We start from the raw sequence: 9,391 nt of genomic DNA, 5'->3' as shown, positions 1-9,391 counted from the left end.
CACATCACAAGTCCTGGTTATGTGACCACTGATGCCAGACAGACAATCTCTGAAGAGTATTGATAATGGCTGGGGTCACCCATCTTGTAAAGACACTGCCCAGAAGACAATGGCAAGCCACTTCCATAGAAAAACCTGTCAAGAACGGTCATGATCACGGAAGGACCATGATTGCCCACGTCACACGACATGGCACACAATGATGATGGTGATGACATTTATACTATCAAACGAAACAATGTTCTTCCAGACCAAGGTGCACACAAAACGAAAATAAATTAGCAAGTATGTTCCTGGCAGTGGCAGGAACTAAAAACGGATCGGTGATGGCTGGTGCCCTACAGCGATACACGAACTGCTACACCACCACGCCAAGACCTCCCGTGCCTCGTCCAGATGCCCAGTCACAGAGTCGAACAGCACGGAAACAGGCCCTTCGGCCCAACTGGTCCATGCTAACCAAGATTCCCCCTCCAAGCTTAGTCCCATTTGCCTGTGCTTGACCCATATCCCCCTAAAGCAAGGGTCGGCAAACTGGGGTCTGTGGACCCCTCGGTTACTGACAGGGGTCCTGGGCACAAAAAAAGTTTGGCGCCCTTCCTGTAACCCTTTCCTTTCCGTGTCCCCGTCCAAGTGCTTTTGAAACGCTGTTAATGTGCCCGCCTCAAGCAGTTCCTCTGGCGGCTCATTTTATACCCCGGGTTAAGGCGTTTCTCCGCGGATTCCGATTAAACCGACCACCTTAAACTCGTACCCTGCCCTGTCCCCTTTCAAAGCTTCGAGAGCGTCTGCCTCCACCATCCCCCAGTCCAGTGTCCGATCTCACTCTGGGGGTAGAATTCTCCCCCTCAGCTCCCCTCTTAACCTCCCGACTCCACTCCTGGTTTTATGTACCTGCTTTCTGGGGAAACCTTCCAACTCTCTGCCCTCATTAATTTGACCTCCTCCGGCGGGGATCCCAACCAACCCTCCCCCTCGGAGCGACACAGACACAAGGGTTGGAGTGATGGGAGGGGTGGGAGGGACGGAGGGTGGGGAGAGTTCTGTCCTCCTGCTCAGTCGGTGGGGAGTTGCGGAAAGGAGGGAGAGGGGAGAGACCCTCACCGAGTGCTCAGGCCGAGCGGAGAGCGGCCGCCGGGAGGGGCTGAGGCGGCGATGAACAACTCTCTGTCTCTCCGCCCCTCGCTCAACATGGCGCAAAACTGCGGTGCGGATGAGCAGCGGAGCGGGCGCTGAGCTGAGAGCGGAGCCGGGCGAGCCATGTCCCGCTGGACGCCGAGCCGCCGGGACAAGTACGGGGTCGGTGAGTGAGTGAGGAGGCGACGGGACGGGGCGTCGGTAACTTTCCGCAGTCGGCCGCTGCCCAACTTCTCTCGCTCCCTTCAGTCCGCAAGCACTGCTCTCCAAAGTCCCGGGGACAGCCTTCTCCCAGAGGGAAGAGGGAGATACGGTGCGCAGTCCCCTGGGAGCGCCCGGTAAACGCCCGGACTCTGCCCCCGGGGTGCGCGCCCGGTAAACGCCCGGACTCTGCCCCAGGTTGCGCGCCCGGTAAACGCCCGGACTCTGCCCCCGGGGTGCGCGCCCGGTTAACGCCCGGACTCTGCCCCGGGGTGCGCGCCCGGTAAACGCCCGCACGCTGCCCCGGGGTGCGCGCCCGGTAAACGCCCGGACTCTGCCCCGCGGGGCGCGCGCCCGGTAAACGCCCGGACTCTGCCCCGCCGGGCGCGCGCCCGGTGAATGCCCGCACTCTGCCCCGGGGGTGGGGGGGGGGGAGGGAGAGCGCCCAAGCCCTGTGCCCGGGGAACTCTCGGTAAACCTTCTGTGCGGCTGCTGAGTTACTGGTCCCGTTTTCAGCGACTCGCTCTCATGGCGAACCTCCAGAAGTTGGTTTATCATTGCGTGAAGCAACGACTGAGCTGGACCAGTTGTAGGGAAATTACTGGAGGGAATTCTGAGGCACCTGATCTACCATCGCTTGGATGGTCAAGGCCTGATAGGAGTAGTGAGTATGGTTCTAGCCAAAGGGTGAGGAATCTGTGGAATTCATTACCACAGACTGTTGTGGAGGCTAAGTCATTGGGTATATTTAAGGCAGAGGTCAATAGGTTCTTGATTAGTCGGGGCATGAAAGGTTATGGGGAAGAATGGGGTTGAGAGAGAAAATGGATCAGCCAAGTGGGAATTGATGGGCCAAATGGCCCAATGGTGGCCCAATGGTGCCCCATTGTGTTATGCCTGGGAAATGATGTCTGGGGTTTTTTTGATGAGCTAACCGGGGGCAGATAAAGGTCAGGCAGTGGATGTTGTCTGGATGGATTTCTGCAAGGTCCCAGTTGGCAAGCTGATCCGGAAGGTGTGATTGAATGGGATTCAGGGGGAGCTAGGGTGGCGGATTCGGAATTGGCTCAATGATAGGGAGGGGATGATGGTTGAAGGTTGATTTTTCTGACTGGATGCCTGTGCCTAGTGGAGTGTCCCAGTGGTCAGTGTTGGCACGTCTGTTACTCATGAGGTATGTTAATGTGCATCACACACAAAGTGCTGGAGGAACTCAGTAAGTCAGGCCCATTACACCACTGGTGTTTAGGGCAGCAGGGAAGGTCCTCCATCTCTTCAGAGCTACCTTCATCATGCCAGTAGCTTCCTCTAGGTTTCCACTACTGTCAGTCACACATGTCCCAGGTAGAGACTCAGGAATATCATCACTCTCAGATACAGAAGGATTCTTCATTGCTGTTTCCATAACAATTTTGTTTAACCAGTCAGGTACTTGGAGGGTTATGGGACTAGGGGGGAGGATGATGTGGTTAGTATGTGTCAGTTGGGCCAATTGACCTGCTATTACTCTATGATATTTGTCACATCTGATGTTGAATGAATGAAATCTGATGAATTGTTGCATGCCCAAGTTGTTTAGTGTTTCAGCTGTGAAGTTTATCGTCTTTCTGCGCGCTTTGTTTATTTGGTTTGTTCTCCCTATGGTCTGAGTGCCCTCTTCCCTGGTTTTTTTTTAACCCCATGAGCCAGACGTTCATGTTTTGTAGGGCCTGACTTCTGTTGCCATGGAGATGCTATCTCATATCTTCAGGGACCCAGGCTTGATCCTTGCCTCAGGGTGCTGAATGTGTGGAGTTTGTAGGTTCTTCCTGAGAGTGTGTGGGGTTTTTCCAGATGATCCTGATCCTGTTTCCCTCCCCCCCCCCAACATCCCAAATCCATGCAGGTTTGTTTAGTTGTGAATCAAGACTGTTTCATGTCATTTCCAGTGCACAGGTGTAAAGGATAATTGTTACTCTGGATCCAATGCAGCACAAAAAACACAATAAGATAAAGAACACAATAATTAAAAAACACAAATAAATACAAAAACTTAAGATAACTTTGTATACATCGATTGTATGTCCATAAAGTGACATATGTCTGTCTATGTATAAGTTGTCTGACAAGAAATGGTGAAGTATGGCTAACACGAGAGGACAAAATTTTAAAGTGTTTGGATGTAGGTACAGAGGAGATGTCAGGGGTAAGTTTTTTACGCAGGGATTGGTGAGTGTGTGGAATGGGCTGCCGGTGATGGTGGTGGAGGTGGATACGATAGGGTCTTTTAAGACACTCCTGGAGCTTAGAAAAATAGAGGGCTATGGGTAATCCTAGGTAATTCTAAGTAAATACATGTTTGGCACAGCATTGTGGGCCGAAGGGCCTGTATTGTGCTGTAGGTTTTCTATGTTTCTGGTGCAGGTGGGAGGTGTGTCAGTGGGTGAGGTGTTAATCAGCCTTACTGCTTGGGGAAAATAACTGTTTTTGAGTCTGGCTTGGATGCTCAGTAGCCCCTTCCTTGATGGGAGTGGGACAAACAGTCCGTGAGCAGGGTGGGTGAGATCCTTCATGGTGTTACTGGCCCTTTTCTGGCGACTTTCTGTATATACAGTCGTGTGCAAAAGTCTTGGGTACTCGAGTTTTTAGATGGTTTAATTTGGTAATGGCCTCCACAGAGCCCTGATCCCAACATCAACCAAGCTGTCTGGGATTACCTGGAGAGACAGAAACAAGCGAGACAGCCAAGATCTGCAGAAGAACTTGGCAAGTTCTCTAAGATGCTTGGAATATCCTACCAGCTGATTTTCTTATAAAACTGCATGACAGTGTACCTAAGAGAATTGATTCAGTTTTAAAGGCAAAGGGTGGTTGATTTGATTTATCCTTCTAGTCTGTGCTGAAACATTATTCCGCTAGTCCCATTGACATGCGTCCAGTCCATAACCCTCCAGACCTCTCCCATCCATGTATCTATCCAATTTATTCTTAAAACTTAAGAGTGAGCCCGCATTTACCACGTCAGATGGCAGCTCGTTCCACACTCCCACCACTCTCTGAGTGAAGAAGTTCCCCCTAAACCTTTCCCCTTTCACCCTAAAGCCATGTCCTCTTGTATTTATATCTCCTAATCTATGTGGAAAGAGCCTATTCACATTTACTCTGTCTATACCCCTCAATTTTGTAAACCTCTATCAAATCTCACCTCATTCTTCTACGCTCTAAGGAACAAAGTCCTAACCTGTTCAATCTTTCTCCTGTAACTCAACTCCTGAAGACCCGACAACATCCTAGTAAATCTCCTCTGCACTCTTTCAATCTTACTGATATCTGCTCTTTACAATGTTGGATCTCACTGTAAACCTCATCCGCCCAGTCTACTGGAGCAGACTTTGCATGCTAGGACAAGCATACCCTTATCTCACCGGGATACGAGACCCACCGGCTACCCTCGCCTGATTTAGCCCACCTGTCCAAGCGATGTACTGGGGTGTGGCCCCTGTCACATGCAGACAGCTACTTGGAGCCACAGGTGAGAATTGAGACCCCGGTGGGAACCAAAGCTGAGTCAACTGCCCTGGAATAGACACAACAAGCCCCTTCACCAGAGGTGCTACCCTTGCCTGGGACACCCCATACATCCCATACATTACATTTTTATATAATATACAGGATATATTTATGCAAAAGTGCAAAAATAAGGAATAACAAAGTAGTGTTCAAGGGTTTGTGGACCATTCAGAAATCTGCTGAGGGAGAGGAAGGAGTTGCCTTTGAATCCTTGAATGTGGGTCTTCAGGTATGTCTTCTGGGTGGTGAGGATCTTTAGTGATGGATGCTGCCTTCGTGAAGATTTCTTTGATGGTGGGGAGGTGATGGAGCTGGTGAGTCGATAACCCTCTGAAACCTCTTGCAATCCTGTGCGGTGGAGCCGCCACACCAGGCTGTGATGCAGCCAGAGCAACACACACAAAATCCTGGAAACTACAGAGAGGGTTGCTGGCACGTGGCCAAGTGGCTAAGACGTTCATCTAGTGATCTGAAGGTCGCTAGTTCGAGCCTTGGCTGAGGCAGCGTGTGTGACATTGAGCAAGGCACTTAACCACACATTGCTCTGCGACGACACTGGTGCCAAGTGGTTTGGGTCCTAATGCCCTTCCCTTGGACAACATCGGTGTCGTGGAGAGGGGAGACTTGCGGTGTGGGCAACTGCCGGTCTTCCATACAACCTTGCCCAGGCCTGCGCCCTGGAAACCTTCCAAGGTGCAAATCCATGGTTTCATGAGACTAACGGATGCCTAAAAAAAAATAGAGGGAGTGCAGAGGAGATTTGCAAGGAAGTTACCTGGATTGGTGGGTGTACCTTGTGAGAATAGGTTGTGTACAGTACTCGGCCTTTTCTCCTTGGAGCAACGGAGAAGGAGAGGTGGCCTGATCAAGGTGTATAAGACGATGAGGGGAATTGATTGTGTGGATAGCCAGAGGCTTTTTCCCAAGGCTGAAATAGCTAACACGAGGGGGCACCGTCTTAAGGTGCTTGGAAATAGGTACAGAAGGGATGTCAGGGGTAAGTTTTTCACACAGAGAGTGGTGGGTGCTTGCAATATACTGACAGTGGCAGTGGTGGAAATGGATACAATAGAGTCTTAGGTAAGTACATGGAGCTTAGAAGACAAAGGGCTATGTGCTAGGGAAATTCTAGGCAATCTCTAGAGTAGGGTACATGGTCGGCACAACATTGTGGGCCAAATGGTCTGTAATGTGCTGTCGATTTCTATGTTTTATGTTCTAGCTCAGCAGGTCAAAATGGAGAGGAATAAACAGTCATTGAGTAAACAGGGGACCTGATAAAGGGTCTCAGCCCAAAATGGCTGACCTGCTGAGTCTCTCCAGGATTTTATGTGCGTTACTTTCAGTGTCCAGCATCTCCAGAATCTCTTCTCTTTATGATACAACCAGTCAGAATGCTCTCCACCGAACTTCTGTAGAAATTTACAGGACTCTTTAGTACCAAATTTACTCAAACTCCTGATAAAGTAGAGCTGGCGTGCCTCCTCTGAGATCTTGATACCAGGAGCTTGAAGCTGCTCACGCTTTTCACCACTGGCCTCTCAAGGAGGACTACCCCTCTTGTGAAATGTACAGTCAGATCCTTGGTCTTGCTGACTTGTATGAGATGGTTGTTGCAACACCATTCAACCAGCCGGTCTGTCTCACTCGTGTACGCCTCTCATTGCCATCTGAGATTTCACCAACATCTGTGGTGTCCTCCGCAAATTTGTAAATGTGGTTTGAGCAGTCACGGGTGTAGAGAGAGTAGAGCAGTGGACTAAGCTCATGTTTTTAAGGTGTGCCTGTGTTGATCGTCAGCAAAGACAAGATGCTATTATTGATCAGCTCTGACCGTAGTCTCCCGATAATGAAGTCAAAGATCAAGTTGAGAAGGAGGCACGGAAGTCCAGGTTTTGAACTTGGTGATTAATAATGAGGAGATGATGGTGTTCAACATCATGACGTGTGTTTTGCTGTTGACCGGGTGCTCCAAAGCCAAGTGGAGAGCCAGTGAGGTTATGTCTGCTTTAGACCTGTTGTGGCAGTGGGTCCAGAACCTTGCTCGAGCAGGGGTTAATTCTAGCCGTAACCAACCTCTCAGCAAGTACCACCGGGCAGTAGTTACTGAAGCAGCTTGCTGCTCTTTTTGGGCACTGGAATGATGAAGAAGGTGGGGACCACCGACTACAGCAGTGGGAGGCTAAAGATGCCCATGAATACTCCAGCCAGTTGGATGGCATGGATCAGAGCCAGTGATGCCATTTTCAATCAACGACCTACACAGTCCGAGGATTCACTGGGGCGGCCGCAAGTGCCGACATTGAATGCCCACAATTCACTAACGCTAACCCGTATGTCTTCGGAATGTGGGAGGAAACCGGAGCACCCGGAGGAAATCCACGTGGTCATCGAGTGAATGTAGAATTTCCTTCAGTTAGTAGTAGGATTACGCTGGACACTGTACTACAATGCTGCCATACCATGCTTCTCCCTCTCCTGGTGCCTGATTCCCTCTCTATCCCCTCTCTCCCGGTGTTTAACTCCCTCTCTATCCCCTCTCTCCCGGTGTAGAACTCCCTCTCTATCCCCTCTCTCCCGGTGTAGAACTCCCTCTCTATCCCCTCTCTCCCGGTGTAGAACTCCCTCTCTATCCCCTCTCTCCCGGTGTAGAACTCCCTCTCTATCCCCTCTCTCCCGGTGTAGAACTCCCTCTCTATCCCCTCTCTCCCGGTGTAGAACTCCTCTCTGTCCCCTCTCTCCTGTGGTATAAATCCCTCTCTATCTACTCTCTCCTGGTGTATAACTCCCTCTCTACCCTCTCTCTTCTGCTGTATGATTCCGTCTTTATCTCCTCTCTCCCAGTGTATAACTCCCTCTCTATCCCCTCTCTCCTGATATATAACTCCCTCTCTCCTGTTGTACAACTCCCTCTTCCGTTGTATAACACCCTCTCTCCTAGTGTATAAATCCCTCTCTATCCCCTCTCTCTCTCGGTGTACAACTCCCTCTCTATCCCCTCTCTCTCTCGGTGTACAACTCCCTCTCTATCCTCTCTCTCTCTCAGTGTACAACTCCCTCTCTATCTCCTCTCTCTCTCCGTGTACAACTCCCTCTCTTTCCCCTCTCTCTCTCGGTGTACAACTCCCTCTCTATCCCTGTATTCTTACCATGCTGCAGTCGGACTTGCCAAAGTGCACTTTAGGACAGGAGCTACAGTTGTGGGAGAGGTGGGCAGGAGGCAAGTTGGTGATCCTGATGCTGGCTCTGTTGAGAGATCACTCTAAGAAGGCACTTTGCTTCCATCTCTTCCCTTTTGTTCTAAGTATCCCTTCCCTAGATGAAAAAAAAGAAAAACTATGCCTCTACTCCTCGTGATATTTTTATCTTTATCGTGTCACCCTTCAATCGTCCGTGTTCTGGGAGATAAGGGTCCAGTGTACCATAAGACCATACGATATAGGAGCAGAATTAGGCTATTTGGCCCATCGCCTCTGCTCCTCCATTTCATCATGGCTGATCCATTTTCCCCCTCAGCCCCAATCTCCTGCCTTTTTCACATATCCGTTCGTTCCCTGACCAATCAAGAACCTATCAGCCTCTGCCTTCAATATGCCTAATGACTTGGCCTCCAATTAGCTGTCTGTGGCAACAGATTCCACAGACTCCCCACCCTCTGGTCCTCATCTCCGTTCTAAACAGACACCTCTCTATTCTGAGGCTCTGTCGTATGGTACTTGACTCTCCCACCACAGGAAACATCCCTGTAGACAACCTCTCCTTGTAATGCAGGTTCCCAAGAACAGGTTACATTCTGGTGAGGCTGAAAGTGTTTGGAGGGCATCTGAGGATCCTCACTTGGAGGGTCATTGGAATCTGGACCATCCTGTCTGAGGGTGTTGAGGGGGAGAGATTCTCTCGACATCTAAGACCTATCAACAACTGAGTGTTGTTTCTGCCGAGCACTTACGTTCATATTGGTCCAACTAGTTGTTCTGATTGGTTGGCGGTCACGCTGGCCGCTAGTCTCCGCTGGGTCCTGACTAACTGGATAGCTGACTGATATCCGTTGGCCCATATCTCTGGTATGGGTCACTGTGAGTGTCGGTTTCTTGGGTATCTGAGGTCCACTCTCAGTTCTGATCCTACAGTCACATAGGTTTGTAAATTGTGTCCAGTTCAACGTGCTTGTTAATAGTCTTCCGTTCAGAGCCAAGCTTCCAAGAATTCTCTTGATTTCATGTTTTGTACTTCTGCCAGGATTTTTGTAGATTCCCAGACGAACTTGTGTCCTTCTTGGTCCTCGTGTACTGAGATAGAGGATCGTGTCTACTTACGGTTAGCCAATATTCATGTATCTAGACGTGTACTTGAACCACTGAGGATTTCTAAAGATGCTGGACATTGGGGTTCCTGGAGATGGTACTTGGGAGTTAGGATGGGAACGATGGGCTGAAGGGCCTGTTTCTGCACCGTATGACTCCTGAGAGGTAACGTCATTGCATCACGGAGCCGAACCAGTCCT

The 9,391-nt window shown here is 50.2% G+C and overlaps 1 protein-coding gene across 2 annotated transcripts in view; it reads left to right on the top strand.

Moving 5' to 3' along the window:
- The first annotated feature begins 1,048 nt into the window (after positions 1-1,048).
- The window catches only part of dock5 (dedicator of cytokinesis 5), a 211,806-nt gene continuing 203,463 nt past the window's right edge, over positions 1,049-9,391 (top strand). For both annotated transcript variants that reach the window (XM_063057154.1, XM_063057153.1), the window contains exon 1: positions 1,049-1,303. In XM_063057154.1, coding sequence (XP_062913224.1) covers positions 1,261-1,303 — 43 coding nt within the window. In that variant the 5' untranslated portion in view covers positions 1,049-1,260. The remainder of the gene's footprint in view (positions 1,304-9,391) is intronic.

The sequence above is a fragment of the Mobula hypostoma genome, chromosome 8, assembly GCF_963921235.1.
Source record: "Mobula hypostoma chromosome 8, sMobHyp1.1, whole genome shotgun sequence".
Taxonomy (NCBI): Eukaryota; Metazoa; Chordata; class Chondrichthyes; order Myliobatiformes; family Myliobatidae; genus Mobula; species Mobula hypostoma.
Note: the sequence above shows the minus strand (reverse complement) of the source record. Positions and strands in the feature narration are given on the sequence as shown.